Here is a 23073-nt window from a genome sequence, read left to right as displayed (position 1 = left end):
GTGGGGCTCGAACTCATGACCTCCTGGTCAGAGTGATTCATTGCAGCTGGTTGCATGGCCATACAGCCCGGAAAACACACAACAATCCTATGACTCTCATATCCCCTCTCAGTCTTCTTTTCTCCAGTCTAAACTCACACGATTCCCTAAGCCACAGTTCAGAGGAATCCTTTGCTTTCAAACTCGTGACAAATTGGCATGTTCCATCTTGTTAACATCCTTTTTGAATTGTGGCACCCAGAACTGGACACAGTGATATTCCAGGTGAGCTCCAACAAAAGTAGAAGAGAGCGGGACTATTACTTCCGTCAATCTAGACACCATCCTCCTCTTGATGCATCCTACAATCGCATTGGCCTTTTTCGCTGCCGCATCACACTTTTTGCTCATGCTCAGCTTCTGGTTTATTATTTATTTATTTATTTATTTATTTACATCATTTATATTCCACCCTTCTCACCCTGAAGGGGACTCAGGGCGGATCACATTACACATATAGGCAAACATTCAATGCCTTTTAACATAGAACAAAGACAAACAAACATAGGCTCCGAGCGGCCTCGAACTCATGACCTCCTGGTCAGAGTGATTCATTGCAGTTAATTGCAGCTGGCTTGCTCTCCCGCCTGCACCACAGCCCGGGCTGTGGAGTTTAGTAAGACTCCTAGATCTCTTGCGCATTGACTTTTTTCCAGCCAAGTGTCCCCCATCCTGTATCTGTGCAATTCATTTTTTTTTCTGTCTAAGTGTAGTGCCATTTCTTTCTTCGTGCTGAAATTTATTATATTAGTTTTAGCCCAGCTCTCTAATTTTGGATCCTGACCCTTTCCTCGGGGATAGTCAAAGCTTTCTCTGCCACCGTGCGCCTGCTCACAGCCGTTCTTCCCCGACCGGCGCATGTACTTGGCGCTCCTTCTCGTCGCTCGAAGCTGTTCAATCATCATAATGAAAAAGCAGCTTCGGAGCAGAGCTTTCACTAACTAGAAATTATATACCTGGTTCCCAGAAGACGGATTGTGCCGCTCTCGAAATCTGCAGGAGAACAAGTGAGCCAGGGTTTTGCGATCTACCAAGATGGATCGCACAATTTGAACATGATCGAACACGGGCGTTTAACAGGAACGGGGGAAGAAGGCTCTCTTTCCCTTTGCCCAAATTTCATCAGGACCTCCTTCCAGGCGCAGGCCCTACTTGGCCAAAGGCTGGATCCTTTCCTCCTAATTTGTGGCAAAGCCGGATATTTATCAGATCTCTCGGAAATGAATTCCCCAAGCCACCAAACTCTTTGATAAATGACAGGCGCCCGTAAAACCTGTTCGCTCAACCGGCACCCCGCTTTTCCGTTCCTGAATTTGCCTTCATTTGCTGTCCTTGCGAGTAATGGATGGCGTTGCGTTTCGAAATGATTACTCACTCCGATTATTCTTTTCCTCTCCCTTTGCATATCCTCGATTGGTGCAGAGATCATTAATACTTGTTGGGTTTATTGGTCGGAGTTGGAGATAATTTTTTTTCTACTTCCTTGGATGACTAGAGAGGGAATTGAATCCCCAAGATGAAGGGTCCTGGAATCCTAGAGTTGGAGGAGACCCCAAGGGCCATCCAGTCCAACCCTCTCCTGCCAGGAAAGAAGGCACCATCAAAACACTCGTAACAGATGTCCATCCTGTCTTTGCTTAAAAGCCTCCAGAGAAGGAGGATCCACCAGACTCCCAGGTGTCAAATGTCTCTTACCTTCGGAACATTATTTTTAAGTGTTTGAGGGAAAAGGAGAAAGAAAAAAAGAGCCACAAAGAAAATGCAGACCAGGGCAATTCTGGGTAAATACTAATAAAATCATAATGCTGGGAGGGAAGCCCAAGGGCCATCTAGTCTGTCCTCTGCCATTCGACCTGATTAAAATCCTTCAGTTTTTGCAAACATGGGGTTGGATAAGATGGGAAAGCCAACAAGATCTGTTCAAAATGCCCTTCGAAAACGTTTCCTGGCTGTGGTGTGGTGGTGACATTTTTAATATGGTTTAGAAATTCTTTCCTCTCCTTTCAGTTTGCAATTCATAATTAAGACCAGGAAGAACATGGGCGATGCAGGGATTTTTATTTATTTATTTATTTATTGCTGTTTAACTTCCCCTCGGAGCCTCTTGAAGAAAGTGACAGACAATTTTACAACGTGGGCCGTAAGAATTTCATGACACCTCGTAAATAAATAAATAAAAATAGCACTTTGCACCCCACCCAACGCCCTGGATTTATAGCAAGTGAGGCCTTCCAGTGGAAGGAAGGATGGAAGGAAGGAAGGAAGGAGAGGGTTCGCAATGTGATTAAACAAGCCACAGCCACCAAAAGGATGACATGAATGGCAACTAACTTTTCCTTGCTTTCAGTTGCCTTCACTTGCCTTGTTTGTCAATCCCCTCTACCGCCGCCTCCCAAACGTAACTTATTCTCATTCCATACTATCTCCCAGCATCAAATAAAAGGCTGCTGGTGTTATAGCTTAGGAAAATATCAGGCTTGTCTTGCAGCTGTAAATCTTCCTTTTTAAATGGTTTCTCCCTGAACATGATGCATATTTATGATGATGCTGTTGTTAATTGCTATCGAGTTGACTTTAGCTCCATGACTTTATCAGTGAGAAAGAGGGAGAGACCTCCCCGTCACCCACAGGCTTCTCAGGTCTTGCAAACCCAGGAAACAAACTCAGAAAAACAGTGGCTTCCATGTTGAATCCATCCATCTGCCTCAATTTAGTCATTGTGGCTTCTAGAGAAAATTCAGGCTCACTTTGTTCTAGGACTCTAGCACTGCTTTTCAGATGAATTGGTTTGCTTCCTATCAGCTTTCTTTGCCTTCTAAATCTGGACTGCTAAACAGATAAATAAATGGTCCTAGAGCTACCCTGTTTCCCCAAAAATAAGACATCCCCAGAAAATAAGACCTAGCAGAGGTTTTGCTGAATTGCTAAATATAAGGCCTCCCCCGAAAGTAAGACCTAGCAAAGTTTTTGTTTGGAAGCATGCCCAGCGCCCGCCAAACAAAACACCAGAACTTGCAGGATCGGTAAATGTATATACCAGTTGTACATGGAAATAATGGTAATAAAGTATTAAAATGTTATATCTATATATATATAAAAGAGTGATGGCATCACGGTGACCCACAAAACAACAAAACTACAGGCCCACCAACCTCTAAATTTGACAACTCAACCCATCATCCACGGCTCTAGGTTGATACAACAAAAATAAAATTAAATTAAAGTCCTAATTAGAGAGAGAGGAATAATTGCTTTTATCCAATTGCTGCCAGTTAGAAGGCTAAGCTCCTCCAACTTGGTCTCCTAGCAACCCAATAAAAAATAATTAAAAACACTAAAAAATAATTAAAAACACTAAAAAATTAATACAATAAAATACTATAACAGAAAATAACTAAAAATAATACAAGAAAATAATAAAATATAATAAAAAGATAACTTACAATAAAATTTATTAAAAAAGATATACAAATAATGTCAAATAAAAATTACACAATTTTTAACCAATACCACCACCACTTTGCAACAGTAACGCATGGCCGGGCACAGCTTGTTATTTATATTTATACAGTAGTAACAAGACATTCTTGACAGAAGTCATAGTTTGTCTGGTTTGGTTATGTTGGTTTGTGATGACAACTACTGTACAGTATATAATAAATGTTCATTTTTTTGTTCAACAATAAATGTGAATTCTTCTTCATGGAAAAATAAGACATCCCCTAAAAATAAGACCTAGCACATCTTTGGGAGCAAAAAATAATATAAGACACTGTCTTACTTTCGGGGAAACACGGTATATCATTAGAAAAGATGATAGCACAGCTCAGCATTTCTTGGTGTCTTGGTTTTTAGGCCTGTTCCTCAGGTTCTTTGGGGTGTTGCTTCAGAAAATTGCATTGGATAGACCACATCTGCTCTAGTTTCTTAGATAAGGTTATCGTGGTAGATGACATATGTTATGTATCCCAAAAACCAGAGCTGATAGGGGAAAACTGGTGTCATTTTTGGAATCAGCAGATCAAATATACCCAGAAACAGGGCTAACACCAAAATGTGTGTTGACCAGTGTAATGCTCGTCAAAGTAGAAGGCGGTACAGTAGAGTCTCACTTATCCAACATTCGCTTATCCAACGTTCTGGATTATCCAACGCAGTCTGCCTTTTAGTAGTCAATGTTTTTGTAGTCAATCTTTACAATACATTGTGATGTTTTGGTGCTAAATTCATAAATACAGTAATTACTACATAACATTGCTGTGTATTGAACTGCTTTTTCTATCAAATTTATTCTAAAACATGATGTTTTGGTGCTTAATTTGTAAAATCATAATGTAATATGATGTTTAATAGGCTTTTCCTTAATCCCTCCTTATTATCCAACATATTCGCTTATCCAACATTCTGCCGGCCTGTTTAGCTTGGATAAGTGAGACTCTACTGTATAACCAGAAACATCATATTACAGGTGGATTGACATGTTTGTCATGTTTTTGCAAGACCTGAGACCAGTGAATTGCTATCAGGGTGCTTGGAGGTCTCTCATTCTTAGGGTCAGCTTGTGTTTAAGTCAGCTTGATAACAATTCACAACACCAACTATGCATTTTAGCCTATTTTAGATTTTCACGCGTGGGATAAATATCCATTTCTTGCCAGGTAGGAATGGGGACCAAGTCAGAAGACTGAGCAAGAGTTCAAGGTAGTTACAGTTGGCTCTTGTACCCACAAAGAGCTAGCCATACAAAGCTTGAAATTATTTTTGAAAATTCCCAAAAGCAAATTCTTGATTTTGCTATTTTCATAAAGAGTACCATTTTACTACACAATACTGTATATTATGGGACATGAGCCTACATAGATTTTGGTATCCAAAGTGGGTCCTGGAGCCAAAACCCAGCGGATACCAAGGGCCCACTGTACTAGTATTATCTGATAGTAACCCTTCTGCTTTGCCCATCTTTCCCTCCAGACTGGCTGAATGGTAGAGCCTTTCAGTCACCGCAGACTCTCGGCTGCTGTTCTCCACAAAAGCCCAGATCTGCTGAGTTTCCACCTTGTTCCCACCGAGGCTGCCGGCTCGCCACCTTCTCTCCCCAGCCGCCCGCCCCCCCTTTACTCTTTTGCCCAGCAAGCAAAGCAAAAGCTCCAGCAAGTTTCACAGATGTGGTCCTTCTCAATCGATGCGGTCTCTTAATTGCTCTTTGCTACTCAGGCGTTGGAAATACAAACTTTGCAGCCTGTGCTATCCTCCGTAGGATACTACTATATACGGAGCCTGCATTTACATCCTCCCCTCCTTCTTCGACTTGCTTCCTGCCTTGCGTTTCCATTGCCAGCAATGTCAGCAGTGGCTTCCCATATCAGCAGGGCTTTGAATCCACTCCGAGCTTAGGCTCCCTTTCCAAGGGCTCGCCAAAGAGCTGAACATATTTTGGGTTAAGGCTCAGTGCCTTGTACAGCTCCTTTTGAAGCCTGAAGCAAAACCTGGCATGGACTTGTGCCCCACTGACACAGGAGCCCCATGAGCAGCAGTCGGTTGGATAGAAAGAGGTTAAGTGCTGCTTTCCATCCTTCCACTTACAACCTTGAGGTGGAAAACCTACTTAGTTTTCTCCTCTCCGCTCTTTCTCGCCTTATCATGGAGCTGGCTGTGTGTTTGCATTGGGCTTGCCTTCTCTCTATATAGAATTGTCACTGTGTGTCTTCAAGAAGTTTCCGGTTTACAGTGATCCCATCGTAGGGTTTTCTGGGGCCGAGATTGTGTAATTCACCAGGGTCACCCAATGGGGAATTGAATTCTAAAGTCATAAGTCCAGTGCTCAGACTGGTACTGATCCTCGTACAATATGCAACAAGATATACTATAAAATCCAGGAATGACTTCTACCTTAAGGGAAGTTGAGCTCAGGTTAGGGTTAGGGTTAGGGTTAGGGTAAGTCTAGACCAGGGGTCCCCAAACTAAGGCCCGGGGGCCAGATGCGGCCCATCGAAGCCATTTATCTGGCCCCCATGGCACAAGGGCAGAAGGGGGTTGGGCTAAATGACCTAAGGGGTCTCTTCTTCTCTTACAGCCATTATTATTATTTTATTGTACGACACAGCAAACAAGATAGTCATGCTGGATTTCATATCACAAAATCACAAGTCGAACACTTCCCAAGTGTCTAGGACTGTGTGATGTATTTTCGGATGATGCGTGCAGATCCCAGCAGGGTGGCCTTTTGCAGTTGGCAGATCGTGATTTTGTCAATGTCTATTGTTTCCAAATGCTGGCTGAGATCTTTTGGCACGGCACCCAGTGTGCCCATCACCACCGGGACCACCTGTACTGGTTTCTGCCAGAGTCTTTGCAATTCAATCTTGAGGTCCTGATAGCAGCTGAGTTTTTTATTATTATTATTATTATTATTATTATTATTATTATTATTATTATCAACACAACGACGTTAATGGCACAGCAAACAAGATAGACATGCTGGATTTCGTTTCGCAAAACCACAAGTCGAACACTTCCCAAGTGTCTAGGACTGTGTGATGTATTTTCTGATGATGTGTGCAGATCCCAGTAGGGTGGCCTTTTGCAGTTGGCAGATGGTGATTTTGTCAATGTCTATTGTTTCCAAATGCCGGCTGAGATCTTTTGGCACAGCACCCAGTGTGCCCATCACCACCGGGACCACCTGTACTGGTTTCTGCCAGAGTCTTTGAAGTTCAATCTTGAGGTCCTGATAGCGGCTGAGTTTTTCCTGTTGTTTTTCATCTATGCGACTGTCACCTGGGATGGCAACATCAATGATCCAAACCTTGTTCTTTTCCACAACTGTGATGTCTGGTGTGTTGTGTTCCAGAACTTTGTCAGTCTGGATTCGGAAATCCCACAGTATCTTTGCATGCTCATTTTCCAATACTTTTGCAGGTTTGTGATCCCACCAGTTCTTTGCTGCTGGGAGGTGGTACTTGAGGCATAAGTTCCAATGAATCATTTGGGCCACATAGTTGTGCCTCTGTTTGTAGTCTGTCTGTGCGATTTTCTTACAGCAGCTGAGGATATGATCAATGGTTTCGTCGGTTTCCTTGCACTGTCTGCATTTTGGGTCATCAGCTGATTTTTCAATCTTGGCCTTAATTGCATTTGTTCTGATGTCTTGCTCCTGGGCTGCAAGGATCAGGCCTTCTGTCTCCTTCTTCAGGGTCCCATTCGTGAGCCAGAGCCAGGTCTTCTCCTTATCAGCTTTTCCTTCAATTTTGTCAAGGAACTTTCCATGCAGTGTTTTGTTGTGCCAGCTGTCAGCTCTAGTTTGTAGTGCGGTTTTCTTGTACTGGTTTTTTGTCTGCTGTGTTTTGAGGAGTTTCTGATTTTTGACTTCAATCAAAGCAGGTTCTTCACTTTGCTTGACATATTCTGCCAGGGCATGTTCTTCTTCTTTGACTGCTTGTTTTACTTGTAAGAGTCCTCTGCCCCCTGATCTTCTAGGCAGATATAGCCGGTCAACACCACTGCGAGGGTGCAGTGAATGATGAATGGTCATGAGTTTTCTTGTTTTTCTGTCCAAATTGTCCAGTTCCACCTGTGTCCAATTTATAATGCCAGCAGTATATCTTATGACAGGTATGGCCCAGGTGTTTATGGCCTTGATGGTGTTGCCTCCATTGAGCTTGCTTTTGAGAATTTTTCTGACCCTTTGTGTGTATTCTTTGCTGACCACAGTTTTCACATGTTCATGCTTGATGTTGTCCAGCTGTAGTATGCCCAGATATTTATAGGCCTCTGGCTGGTGACACTTTATTGTTTGGCCATTGGGCATATTTATTATTATTATTATTAATATTATTATTATTATTATTATTATTATTATTATTATTAACATTGAGGCTGGGTGGACATCTGTCAGGGGTGCTTTGCTTGTGCTTGTGGTGCACAAAGGCAGAAAGGGATTGGACTCAATGGCCCAAGGGGTCTCTTCCAACTCTCTTTTTTATTATTGTTGTTGTTGTTGTTGTTGTTATTATTATTATTATTATTAATTATTATTATTGCTTGGTGGCCAACTATAATCCGGCCCTCCAATGGTCCAAAGGATCGTGAACTGGCTCCCTGTTTAAAAAGTTTGGGGACCCCTGGTCTAGACACTATCCTCCTGAAAGCAGAGAGAAGGAAAGAAGATTTGCTCCTATACTTTTATCTCCTGAAAATGGATTTCCCAGTACAAGAAAACCTGATTAGGAAGCTTAGCACTGAAGTGAGATTTTGTTCACTGAAGTGAGATTTTACTCAGTTTTCATCTAATATTTATGTATCCCAAAATATTTTCGGAAACCGTTCTATGCAGACATACAGATTTTTTCCTGGATTTGTTTTTGTGCTCAAAAAGACCTACCTAGGTTTCTGGGATGTGTCTCTCCTCCCTATTCTTGTGTAGGCAAAACCCGCTATTTTGTACATACAAACAACAGCACTTTTTTGTCTTTTTAATCCTGCAAAAAATCGTGTAATAACAACTGTCTCGCATAAAGACACTGTTTCCCGAAACATTTGTGGGATTTGTTGATCCAACACTTTTTGCCCAGACAACTCACAGATATATTAGGAAATCCATTTTTCTATTTTAAAAAATGTTTCATTTGTGCAGAATCCCACAAAGGCCCCACATGGATTTCCGCACATAATAATTTCCCCAGACCCTTCATAATGTTCAAATCCTAGGCGAAACCTGTGCTGAGAACTAAGGAAACTCTTCATTATTGCAAGCCAGGGCAAAAGAATCAATGATTTACAGTATCTCCCTGCTGAAGGCAAACCATGGATTTCTTGGGCTTGCAGAAAACAGGGAAACTCCTTGCGTTGACTTCATGGTCTTCACTGGTGAGCCATGAATGAGAGACCTTTGAGGCAGCCGATCAGGTCTTGCAAAGTCTGGACATTCATTGTGGCTTCCTTTGTTGAGTCTCTCTACCTGGAATGCATTCTCCTCTTTTCCAACTCCATTCTACCTCTTTCTGCATTGTTGTCCTTTCTATTGTTCTGTCTCCCCATGAAATGTCAGTCATCTGGGCTTCTAGGGAGGGTTCAGACGTGAGTTGCTCTAGGGCTTATTTCTTGGTCATCTCATCCACAGAGTTCTCCTCCAAAACTACATCTGAGATGAGTTGATTTCCTTCCTGTCAGCTTTCTTCACCTTCTAGGTCTCACAACCATACATAGAAACAGGAGATGCAATGATATAGATCAGCAGAACCTTTCAGAAGACTTTTCTTTCCTGTGGAACCCTAATTCTGTCCCTTATTTTCCCACAGAACCCTCACTCTGTCCCTTAGGTTATGAACTCATAAAGTTCTGCTTTCTTTCATCTACTTCTATTGCCTCAGTGATGACCAACCTATGACACGCGTGTCAGCACTCACATGCCTAGCCATTTTTGCTGACACGCTGCCGTATGCAGATTGATTGGATGACTATGTCTTTTGTGGCCAAATTTGGTGTGATTTGGTCCAGTGGTTTTGTTGTTTACTTCATGGGAATTATGCACATATATTATATATATATATATATATATATATATATATATATATATATATATATATACACACACACACACACACACACACACACACACACACACACACACACACAGTAGAGTCTCACTTATCCAAGCTAAACGGGCTGGCAAAAGCTTGGATAAGCGAATATCTTGGATAATAAGGAGGGATTAAGGAAAAGCCTATTCAACATCAAATTAATGTTATGTTGTAATTACTGTATTTATGAATTTAGCACCAAAATATCACGATATATTGAAAACATTGACTACAAAAATGGCTTGGATAATCCAGAAACTTGGATAAGTGACACTCTACTGTATGTGTGTGTGTGTGTGTGTGTGTGTGTGTGTGTGTGTGTATATATATATATATATATATATATATATATATATATATATAATCATTCTATTATTATTCTATTATTATTGTAGTATATTATTATATTATTACTATTATATTATTATTATATTATTCATTATTCATGACTACATTGAACCTACAATAGAAATCAGCTTGGAAACTGCAAGAGGTACCATAGATTTTTGTACATGGAAATAATGGTAGTAAATAGTTTTTGATTTATTAAATACAGTTATATATTACAATTATACATTTTTGTTATTTAAACTATATATATTGTGAAATTATGAAGTGACACACCACCCAAGTCATGCTAGATTTTTTGGTGAATTTTGACACACCAAGTGCAAAAGCTTGCCCATCATTGGCCTAGGTGTTCTGTATAACATAATAGGTTTGGGAATAAAGAGGAAAAAAACATTTAAAATATAAACCACAAACCTTTATTTTCATACAGGAATATGTTGGATTCATGCCTAAAGTGATGAATAAAATTGTTTCACTGGATTGCTGTGAGTTTTCCAGGCTGTATGGTCATACAGACTGGAAAATTCACAGCAACCCAATGATTTCGGCCATGAAAGCCTTCGACAACAAAATTGTTTCACTTTTGTACTTCAAATAGTTTTAAAATTGAGCTTTGTGTGCAACAACTGAACACATAAATCCAAGTCAGGATCCAACTTAGTCCTAAATTTGTTTAAACATAAGCTGAAAAACCTGAAGAGGAGCATTGCTTGGATAGGACATGAAGAGGAGCATTGCTTGGATAGCCTTTCCAGCTACTGACAACTATACGTCTATCAGTCCTATTAAACAGTCATTCAGAGGCACAGAACAACAATAATACATCTTTACTCAGTCTCTACTTCCCGGTTCCTACTCCACTTCCACTCCATTCTTTCAACCAAGCTTGACTACTCTTCTGATTCTTAATTATTGGTTAATTCAGAATGAAGTGCCTTCCTTCCCCTAATCCTCTCCTGAGCTGGTCAGATTGTAGGATCTCCACACATATGTCAAAGCAAATGTCAATACAATCAGCCCCCACATTGTCCGTAGACATCTCTAAGGTCATGTGGCTGGCTTGACTGCATGGTGTGCTGTTATTTTCCCGGAGCGATACCTATTAATCTGCTCACATTTACATATTTTCAAACTGTTAGGTTGGCAGAGGCTGGGGCTAACAGCGGGAGCTCACTCCGCTCCCCGAATTTGAATTGCCGACCTTTTGGTCAGAAAGTTCAGCAGATCAACAGTTTAATCCGCTGCACCATTGGGGACTCCAAGGCAGGATATACTACTACTACTACTACTACTAATAATAATAATAATAATAATAATAATAATAATAATAATAATAATACATCACACAGTCCTAGACACTTGGGAAGTGTTCGACTTGTAATTTTGTGATACGAAATCCAGCATATCTATTTTGTTTGCTGTGACATAATAAAATAATAATTTATTTGTATTCTGCCCTCTCTCTCCGAGGGGACTCAGAGTGGATTCCAGCATACACAAACACACAAAGGCAGTCATTCAGTGCCTAGAAACAATGAAACACAAATAAAGGTAAAGGCTTCCTATTCCAGCTCTGAGCGCTGGTGCTCATCTCCATTTCTAAATTGACCATAGACACCTCCTGGGTCATGTAGCTGGCATGACTGCATGGAGTGCTTTCTGCCAAGGCAGTACCTATTGCTCTACTCACATTTGCATGTTTTCGAACTGCTAGGTTAGCAGAAGCTGGGGCTAACAGTGGAAGCTCACTCCGTTCCATGGATTCAAACTGCCAGCCTTCCAGTCAGCAAGTTCAGCTCAATGGTTTAAACAGTTGCGCCACCACGACCCCATATCATAAGGATATGACTAAGGTCCTCCTTAAAGACCTTAAGGTCTAATGCAGGGGTCCCCAAACTAAGGCCCGGGAGCTGGATGTGGCCCTCCAAGGTCATTGACCTGGCCCCTGTCCTAAACTTTAGACCTAGGGTTGACCTTGAGATCGTCTAGATGGTCTTTGAAGGTCTCTTTGTTTACTTATGGCCTTATGAGATTGTCTAGATGGTCTTTGGAGGTCTCTTTGCTTACTTATGGCCTTATGAGATCGTCTAGATGGTCTTTGGAGGTCTCTTTGCTTACTTATGGCCTTATGAGATCGTCTAGATGGTCTTTGGAGGTCTCTTTGCTTACTTATGGCCTTATGAGATCGTCTAGATGGTCTTTGGAGATCTCTTTGCTTACTTATGGCCTTATGAGACCATCTAGATGGCTTTTGGAGGTCACTTTCCTTACCTATGGTCCTATGAGATTGTCTTGATGGCCTTTGAGGGTCCCTTTCCTTATCTATGGTCTTATGAAACCATCTAGTTGGTCTTTGAGGGTCCCTTTCCTTATCTATGGGTCTTATGAGATCGTCTAGATCAGGGGTCCCCAAACTAAGCCCCCCCCCCCCAAGGTGATTTACCTGGCCTCTGTCCTAAACTTTACACTTAGGGTTGATCTAAGTCTGAAACAAAGGCACACAACAACAACACTCCTAATTTTGGACTATTTCATCCTAGTCCAGCCTCCCAGCAGTCTGAGGGACTGTGAATCGGCCCTCCACTTAAAAAGTTTGAGGACCCCTGGTCTAATGGTTTGAAGTTACAGGAGGGTAGATTTGGGTTGAACGGTAGAAGAAACTTCTTGATGGTGGGAGCCATTCAGCCATTGAGCCCATGGAACAGAGAGGTGGTGGGGCCCCTTTCTTGGATGTCTCCCCAAAAAGATGGTTCAGCTGGAGGTCCTCCATTGAGCCAAGGGTTGGCATAATAACCCATGGGACCCCTTCCAAGACTATGATCCCCAATCTCCCCCCCCCCCCCTGCCTTCCAGGATTCATGTCATTCCCCCCTCCTTTTACCTGCGTGCGCTGTCTCTTTAAACGCTGGCTCACCTGCGTCACAGGTGACTAATTGCCAGCGCCTTCCCTGACTGCCGGCCTCCCTCTGATGTATGGGTGTTATATTAAGGGTGGAAAGGTGCTAAATGAGCCCTCTTTATTTTACATAAATTAGCGCAAAAGTCATGAATCAATGCCACCGCTGCTTACTCTTCGGCCCAAAGTTTGTTTAACAAGTTGGTTGTGGTTTGGTTATTTAAAAAGGAAGGCAAGCCGAATGAGCACAGACCTCCCACAATACTTCATGGCTGTTTCATGCTTGTTGTTTCCACCCCAGAAAAAATTGAAGAGGTTCATCTGTATAATTAATGCAGTTTGAGAGCACTTTAACGACCTTGGCTCAATGCTATAGAATCCTGGGAGGTGTAGTTTTAAGAGGTCTGTAGTCTTGTCTGGCAAGGAGTTGGTGCCTCACCGAATTCCAATCCATTTGCTCCCTCTTTGACTTTTGCTGGGTAGCTTTGGAGTCATGAGAGCTAGAAACTTGATCGTGCTTTGAGCACCAGAAAATGATGTCGAAATTCTGATCTTTGCATCATATTTACAGCTCATTAAATGCCTTCCCAGGATTATTCCCATTTTGCAGAAGTCTGCTTTCCATCACAGCTTTGTACAGCTCACAGCACCACTTTATGGCAAGGTTTAAAATTACAACCCAATTCTCAACGTTCTGTAAAAATCAGAGGTGAAATTATATTATTATTATTATTGTTATTACCATCATCCCACTTCCTTCTCTTAAGCAGGACTCCAAGGGGCTCACAATGCTAAAAATATTACAAATCATAATTTAGAGCCCACAACATGCCAACGTTAAAATAGAATTAAACATAAAATAGATTATTGTCTTTATTTGTGACATGTGTTCACCCAAAACATACACCTTCTATCCTTGTCATGTTATAGCCATTCTTTCTTTTTATTTAGAATGGACAATATAGTGTCATTTAACTAAGGATAACAGTATTTATGCACTTTCAAGGCTTTCTGTATTTTCCTTTGAGGATTTTCCAGAATTGAAAATCTATTGGCTTTTTAGACACCTGTTTGCTGAAAAATTACACCTTACTTTCTCTTGTCCCTTGAATAAATACAAGGGTTGAATGAAAAGTAATGCCTCAGCAGATGGCAGTCCTGGTCTGCAGCAGGTCCTGGCTTGTTCAGGAGACTCACCTCTCCAGTTCCATTTGGAGGGAAACCTTAACATTGGATGGTTGTGTTGTTAAAGGGTGAAGTATGGAACCCTGCGCAGACAAGGAAGCCTTAGCATTGAACGGTTGTGTTGTTAAAGGGTGAAGTATGGAACCCTGCGCAGACAGGAAGCCTTAGCATTGAACGGTTGTGTTGTTAAAGGGCGAAGTATGGAACCCTGCGCAGATGGGAAGCCTTAGCATTGAACGGTTGTGTTGTTAAAGTGCGAAGTATGGAACCCTGCGCAGAAGGGGAAGCCTTAGCATTGAACGGTTGTGTTGTTAAAGTGCAAAGTATGGAACCCTGCGCAGAAGGGGAAGCTTTAGCATTGAACGGTTGTGTTGTTAAAGTGTGAAGTATGGAACCCTGTTCAGACGGGGAAGCCTTAGCATTGAACGGTTGTGTTGTTAAAGTGTGAAGTATGGAACCCTGCGCAGAAGGGGAAGCCTTAGCATTGAACGGTTGTGTTGTTAAAGTGCGAAGTATGGAACCCTGCACAGAAGGGGAAGCCTTAGCATTGAACGGTTGTGTTGTTAAAGTGCGAAGTATGGAACCCTGCGCAGACGGGGAAGCCTTAGCATTGAATGGTTGTGTTGTTAAAGTGTGAAGTATGGAACGCTGCGCAGACGGGGAAGACTTAGTATTGAACGGTTGTGTTGTTAAAGGGCGAAGTATGGAACCCTGCGCAGATGGGAAGCCTTAGCATTGAACGGTTGTGTTGTTAAAGTGCGAAGTATGGAACCCTGCGCAGTCGGTCAGTTCGACTTAAGCAATGTGCAGTCACTGAATTCTTGATTGCAGAAGGTGTCACCTCAAAGGAGATTCATCAGAGAATGCAAGCTGTTTATGGTGATTGTGTTGATGTGGGTCCTGTGCGTTGTTGGGCGAGTAAGTTTAAAGATGTTGAGGTGGGAGCATCTGACTTGTGTGACAAACAAAGAGTTGGACGTTCTGTGACAGCAACCAAGCAAAAGGTTGACAGATTGATTCAGGACGATGGTCGTTGTATCACTCAGAGAGAAATTTCAAGCATGATTGACATTTCACAAGAACATGTGGGTCACAATATTGCTTTGCTTGGCTATTGGAAGATCTGTGCACGATGGGTCCTGTGAGACGTTGGTTGCGGAAACAGAGTGTCGACTTCTTCCGTGACAGCTTCAGAAAACTTGTTCATTGTTAGCAGAAAGGTATCCAATTGTCTGGTGATTATGTGGAACAGTGAATAGTGGTTGTTAAAGAGCACATTCTAAGGATTATTTCCTGCGTTTGATTTATTAAAATATTCCCATCCAAACTGAAATAACGAAGGTGGAGGCATTACTTTTCATTCAACCCCATTTTTGCTCTTATTCAGCACATTAAGACTGATTGTAGAGTCAAACATCTAGTCCACTAAATTTCGATTTAGAAATACAAAATTGAAGTTTGCTGGAAGATGTCCATGCCAACCGTTGAAAGACCTCCAAGGATGGAAAGAAAGCCCAAGGCCCTCCGAGGCAATTTATTCTACTGCCATGCTGTTCTTCCTAAAGTTTTGCTTTCTTTCTCCTTGTAATGTGGTTCGTTTTGCAGCCAATCTGCTGGAATTGCCAGACAACCGAGAGAGTTTGCCTTTGGGGAATTTTAATATAGATATCAAATTAAAATCAACAGAGCAGTAATTAGGCAGAGAGGAATCCAGCAACACTTTCAGAACAAATTGGTGAAGCTAGATCAGATCTGGGCAAACTTGGCCCCTCCAGGTGTTTTGGACTTCAACTCCCACCATTCCTAACAGCCTACCGGCTGTTAGGAATGGTGGGAGTTGAAGTCCAAAACACCTGGAGGGCCCAAGTTGGCCCAGGCCTGGCATAGATGCACTTTTGGACTTCAAATCCCAGAAGCCGTAGTTGGAAGCAGTTGGAAATCCTGAGAATTTGGCCTTGCTCTTCTCCTCTTCCGGGCACCGCTTCTTAGCTTTCGAGTCTCATCATCCTGAACGGTTTGACCTTGTCACCAGACTCACGGACCTTTCTTCAACTTCATCCTGAACCGGTCGGCATGTGGAAAGGGATCCTCTCTCACTTTCCTTGAGAAGGAGTAGCAAGACACTTTTGTTTCCTTGGTTCTCAACCTGGGGATCCCCATATGTTTTGGTTTGCAACTCCCAGAAATCCTAACAGCTGGTAAACTGACTGGGATCTCTGGGAGTTGTAGGGCAAAACACCTGGAAACCCACAGGTTGAAAACCACTGAGCAGAAACATTGGTATCAAAGCTCTTTTCTCATTGATTTGCTGGAAAAGTCCCAATATGTTGTCGAAGGCTTTCATGGCCGGGATCACAGGGTTGTTGTATGTCTTTCGGGCTGTGTGGCCATGTTCCAGAAGTATTCTCTCCTGACGTTTCGCCCACCTCTATGGCAGGCATCCTCAGAGGTTGGGAGTCCCAATAAATTCTTCCCATGTTTTCTGCTGCTGTTAAAATGTCCCAGTTTTTCTCTATCTATCTCCCTTTTTGTCCTCAGTTACTGCAAATGTAGTCTTGATATACAGTAGAATCTCACTTATCCAAGCCTCGCTTATCCAAGTTTCTGGATTATCCAAGCCATTTTTGTAGTCAATGTTTTCAATATATCGTGATATTTTGGTGCCAAATTCGTAAATACAGTAATTACAACATAACATTACTGCATATTGAACTACTTTTTCTGTCAAATTCATTGTATAACATGCCTGAATCTGAATTTTATATGGCAGTGTAGATGGGAACTACAATGGATTTAGGAGAAGCAGTGCTTTCAAAGTACAGTAGAGTCTTACTTATCCAAGCTAAACAGGCCGGCAGAACCTTGGGTAAGCGAATATCTTGGATAATAAGGAGGGATTAAGGAAAAGCCTGTTAAACATCAAATTAGGTTATGATTTTACAAATTAAGCACCAAAACATCATGTTATACAACAAATTTGACAGAAAAAGTAGTTCAATACGCAGTAATGTTATGTTGTAATTACTGTATTTACGAATTTAGCACCAAAATATCACGATATATTGAAAACATTGACTACAAAAATGCGTTGGATAATCCAGAACGTTGGATAAGCGAGTGTTGGATAAGTGAGACTCTACTGTATTGTCAAAGGCATTCATGGCTGGAATCACTGGATTGCTGTGAGTTTTCTGGGCTGTCTGGCTATGTTCCAGAAGCATTCTCTCCTGACATTTCGCCCATATCTCTGGAAGGCATCCTCAGAGGTTGTGAGGTCTGTTGGAAAATAGGCGAGTGGGGTTTATACGAAGTATATCTGTGGAATATCCAGGGTGGGAGAAATAACTCTTGTCTATTTGAGGCAAGTGTGAATGTTGCAATTAGCCACCTTGATTAGCATTGAATAGCCTTGCAGGCTGCTTCTTGCCTGGGAGATCCTTTGTTGGGAGGTCCTGCTTGTTTCTTGTCTGGAATTCCTCTGTTTTCTGAGTGTTGTTCTAATTCCCAACAGACCTCACAACCTCTGAAGGTGTGGGCAAAACGTCAGGAAGGAATGCTTCTGGGACATGGCCATGCAGCCCGGCAAACTCACAGCAACCCAATGCTTTCAAGGGTTATAAACAAGCTGTCTGGGGGATTCTGGGAGTTGCAATCCAATGTACCTGGAAGGTGTCAAATTCAGAAAAGCTGGAATCGGAATTTAAAGGAGGACGGAATCTTGCAATGCTTCCACTTTCAGGATGCCTGTCCCCACGGAGACCATTTTAAGTGTCAATCACCCTCTTGTCTCATTTCTGCAGGGAAGCCGCTGCAAATCAAACCCCGTCTTTGACCGGCGGTCCCTTCACTTCGTTCCAAGCACCAAGCGTCTCAGGGATTGTGAAGCCCTCCCGGCAGAACTACCTCAGAAGAAGACCGTTTGGAGTTGATTTCGGGGGCACACAAAGACCTCTTGCCCCTTTGGGGTTCTCTTTAGGGGGGTCACCCTAAAGAGGTCACCCCGCTTCTCCCCGCCCCAAAGGGAAGGAGGGCACTGTTACGGTTTTATTTTCAAAATAAAGGTTTTCATGTCTGTTGTTTCTGGACTCCTCATTCAGGTCAGTCTTGGAGTTGCTTGTTGCTCCAATTTTAAGTCTCTCTTAAAGTTTGTAATGGGGCCAGCCGTGGTGTTGTGGTTCTTTGTATTGTTGGGTGAACTGACCCTAGGGATAATATTTTTAAGACAAAGAGATTGTATGTAGAAACCCACATTGTAATTTCTCTTCTAAACTGGGTATGTAAAACTTTGTAAACTTTTTGTTCCAGTAGATACTTTTATTGTGTTCCTCATCACTGTGAGAAAGTTCTTCCTAAGGTTTAGGTGGAATCTCTTCCTACAATCCTAAAGCTGGAAGAGACTCCCAAGGACCATCCAGTGTATCTCCTTCTGCCATGTAGGAACACACAATCCAAGCCCTCTTGACAGATGGCCATCTGTTTAAAAATTATTCTCAAAATAAATCTCTTTAAAAACATCCAAATATGGAACCACAGAATCCTAGAGTTGGAAGGGACTCCCAAAGACATGCAGTCCAACCTCTTCTGCCAGGTAGGAACATACAATCAAAGCCTTCCTGACAGATGGCCATCCATCCTCAGTTTCAAAACCTACAAAGATGAAGACTCCACCACCAACCATGCCATCTTGAACGTTTCCATCTTCAGCGTTTATAGATTCACTAGGGAGTTCTTTTTCAAACACCCTGTATTTTATAGGCAGTGTGGAAGAGGCCTAAGTGAACCCTGGCTGTCCCCCGGTACGATTGTGGCCAAGGGGGTTGCTAGGAAATGAAATGAGCGGGGTCTAAAGGGGCCAGGGCCTACCCTTCTGACCGGCAGCCAGGGTTGAAAACGGCTCTTCCTCACCCTCTAATTTGGACTTTATTTTTCTAGGTTTGTTTGTTTGGAAGACATAGATTGGATGACTATTTTGTGGCCAAATTTGGTGTGATTTGGGGGCCTAAAGGGGGCAGGGCCTACCCTTCTGACCGGCAGCCAGGGTTGAAAACGGCTCTTCCTTATCCTCTAATTTGGGCTGTATTTTTCTAGTTTTTGTTTTGTTTTTGTTTGTTTTTTGTTTGAAAGACATAGATTGGATGACTATGTCTTTTGTGGCCAAATTTGGTGTGATTTGGGGGCCTAAAGGGGGTGGGGCCTACCCTTCTGACCGGCAGCCTGGGTTGAAAACGGCTCTTCCTCGTCCTCTAATTTTGACTTTATATTTCTATTTTTGTTTTGTTTTGTTTGAAAGACGTAGATTGGATGACTATGTCTTTTGTGGCCAAATTTGGTGTGATTTGGTTCAGTGGTTTTGTTGTTTACTCAGTCCTACAAACGCACATTACATTTTATATACAGAGATAAATTCTTTGGTGAGCTTGTTTTGTTCTCTGCTCTAGAGACTAGAACACAATGGATCCATGGATTCAAGCTGCAAGAAAAGAGATTCCACCTAAACACTAGGAAGAACTTGCTGACATTATGAGATGTTCGGCAGCAGAATACACCGCTGCCTTGGAATCCATTGCTGTCTCTGCCTCTAGAGGCTGGATGTCCATCTGTCGGGACGGTTTGGATTTTGTCTTCCTTCCTGGCAGAAGAGGGCTAGACTGGGTGTCCCTTGGGGTCTCTTCCAATTCTATGACTGAGATGAAATAGGATGCATCTCTCCATGCGCTAGCATGTGTACTGTCGCACCTCAGGTTAGCTTCACCTTGCTGAACACACCAGACTGTACACAGGTTGAAGTCTTTTGTAGTTTATTAGTAAATAAAAAATAAATAGTTCTTAAAAAGTAACAGTAAAGATCCCAAAGATTGTTGCAAAACCAAGGCTATAAAGAATAATCCAAGAAAACATAAGGCATAAAACAAGGTTCCCTGAATGCTTGACAGAGTCCCATAACTTGAATAGACAAGGCTGCAAGGTAATCCAGGAAAGCAAGAGCTAGCTTCTATACTCCAAAATGAGACGTTGCTTTTGACAAAGATTTCTCTCTAAGCACACCCTTTAATATTCCCTGCCCAGCATGAATGCATTTCTTTGGCCTCTGACCTCTTTCTTGTTTGCTATTCTAACACTCCTGCCCCGGAATTCCAAACAGCCAACTCGATCCAGAGAAGATTCTGTCCCGTCAAGACCAGAGAACTCATTAACAGTAGCCTCTGTCTGCACGTTATCTAATCGGGAGTTATCCTCCCTTTGCACCTGGCTAGCTCTGGTATCATTTTTGGTATCAACAACACCATTCCCTGCCATGGGAATGTCTCCCCGCTTCTCATCTCGCACAGCAGGGACACTCTGAACCTGAATCCCATAATTCCCATCGGAGTCATCTTGAACCTGAATCCCATCATCTAGAACACCAGGAACCCGAATCCCACAAACCCCATCAGAGTCATCTTGAACCTGAATCCCATCATCTTGAACATCAGGAACCTGAATCCCATAATTCCCATCAGAGTCATCTTGAACCTGAATCCCGTCATCTTGAACATCAGGAACCTGAATCCCATAATTCCCATCAGAGTCATCTTGAACCTGAATCCCATCATCTTGAACATCAGGAACCCGAATCCCACAATCCTCATCAGAGTCATCTTGAACCTGAATCCCATCATCTTGAACATCAGGAACCTGAATCCCATAATTCCCATCAGAGTCATCTTGAACCTGAATCCCATCATCTTGAACATCAGGAACCCGAATCCCATAATTCCCATCAGGGTCATCTTGAACCTGAATCCCATCATCTTGAACATCAGGAACCCGAATCCCACAATCCTCATCAGAGTCATCTTGAACCTGAATCCCATCATCTTGAACAACAGGAACCTGAATCCCATAATTCCCATCAGAGTCATCTTGAACCCGAATCCCATCATCTTGAACATCAGGAACCCGAATCCCATAATTCCCATCAGAGTCATCTTGAACCTGAATCCCATCATCTTGAACATCAGGAACCCGAATTCCACAATCCTCATAAGAGTCATCTTGAACCTGAATCCCATCATCTTGAACATCAGGAACCTGAATCCCACAATCTTCATCAGAGTCATCTTGAACCTGAATCCCATCATCTTAAACATCAGGAACCTGAATCCCATAATTCCCATCAGAGTCATCTTGAACCTGAATCCCATCATCTTGAACATCAGGAACCTGAATTCCATAATTCCCATCAGTGTTATCTTGAACCTGAATCCCATCATCTTGAACATCAGGAACCTGAATCCCATAATTCCCATCAGTGTTATCTTGAACCTGAATCCCATCATCTTGAACATCAGGAACCTGAATCCCATAATTCCCATCAGTGTTATCTTGAACCTGAATCCCATCATCTTGAACATCAGGAACCCGAATCCCATAATTCCCATCAGAGTCATCTTGAACCTGAATCCCATCATCTTGAACATCAGGAACCTGAATCCCACAATCCTCATCAGAGTCATCTTGAACCTGAATCCCATCATCTTGAACATCAGGAACCTGAATCCCATAATTCCCATCAGGGTCATCTTGAACCTGAATCCCATCATCTTGAACATCAGGAACCTGAATCCCATAATTCCCATCAGAGTCATCTTGAACCTGAATCCCATCATCTAGAACACCAGGAACCCGAATCCCACAATCCTCATCAGAGTCATCTTGAACCTGAATCCCATCATCTTGAACATCAGGAACCCGAATCCCACAATCCTCATCAGTGTTATCTTGAACCTGAATCCCATCATCTTGAACATCAGGAACCTGAATCCCACAATCCTCATCAGAGTCATCTTGAACCTGAATCCCATCATCTTGAACATCAGGAACCTGAATCCCACAATCCTCATCAGAATCATCTTGAACCTGAATCCCATCATCTTGAACATCAGGAACCTGAATCCCATAATTCCCATCTGGGTCATCTTGAACCTGAATCCCATCATGTTGAACATCAGGAAACCGAATCCCATAATTCCCATCAGAGTCATCTTGAACCTGAATCCCATCATCTAGAACACCAGGAACCCGAATCCCATAATTCCCATCAGAGTCATCTTGAACCTGAATCCCATCATCTAGAACACCAGGAACCCGAATCCCATAATTCCCATCAGTGTTATCTTGAACCTGAATCCCATCATCTTGAACATCAGGAACCTGAATCCCATAATTCCCATCAGTGTTATCTTGAACCTGAATCCCATCATCTTGAACATCAGGAACCTGAATCCCACAATCCTCATCAGAGTCATCTTGAACCTGAATCCCATCATCTTGAACATCAGGAACCTGAATCCCATAATTCCCATCAGGGTCATCTTGAACCTGAATCCCATCATCTTGAACATCAGGAACCTGAATCCCATAATTCCCATCAGAGTCATCTTGAACCTGAATCCCATCATCTTGAACATCAGGAACCTGAATCCCACAATCCTCATCAGAGTCATCTTGAACCTGAATCCCATCATCTTGAACATCAGGAACCCGAATCCCATAATTCCCATCAGAGTCATCTTGAACCTGAATCCCATCATCTTGAACATCAGGAACCTGAATCCCATAATTCCCATCAGGGTCATCTTGAACCTGAATCCCATCATCTTGAACATCAGGAACCTGAATCCCATAATTCCCATCAGAGTCATCTTGAACCTGAATCCCATCATCTTGAACATCAGGAACCTGAATCCCATAATTCCCATCAGAGTCATCTTGAACCTGAATCCCATCATCTAGAACACCAGGAACTCGAATCCCACAATCCTCATCAGAGTCATCTTGAACCTGAATCCCATTATCTTGAACATCAGGAACCCGAATCCCACAATCCTCATCAGAGTCTTCTTGAACCTGAATCCCGTCATCTTGAACATCAGGAACCTGAATCCCACAATCCTCATCAGAGTCATCTTGAACCTGAATCCCATCATCTTGAACATCAGGAACCTGAATCCCATAATTCCCATCAGAGTCATTTTGGACCTG

General features: G+C 42.4%; 1 protein-coding gene across 1 annotated transcript in view; it reads left to right on the top strand.

Annotated features, from left to right (window-relative positions):
- Positions 1-18126, top strand: part of zc3h3 (zinc finger CCCH-type containing 3) — a 310944-nt gene extending 292818 nt beyond the window's left edge. The window contains exon 12 of the mRNA XM_062979914.1: positions 17850-18126. Within this exon, the coding sequence (XP_062835984.1) occupies positions 17850-17881 (32 nt within the window). The 3' untranslated portion in view covers positions 17882-18126. The remainder of the gene's footprint in view (positions 1-17849) is intronic.
- The last annotated feature ends 4947 nt before the right edge of the window (positions 18127-23073 follow it).

This window comes from Anolis carolinensis, chromosome 4 (genome assembly GCF_035594765.1).
Source record: "Anolis carolinensis isolate JA03-04 chromosome 4, rAnoCar3.1.pri, whole genome shotgun sequence".
In the NCBI taxonomy this organism is placed as follows: Eukaryota; Metazoa; Chordata; class Lepidosauria; order Squamata; family Dactyloidae; genus Anolis; species Anolis carolinensis.
Note: the sequence above shows the minus strand (reverse complement) of the source record. Positions and strands in the feature narration are given on the sequence as shown.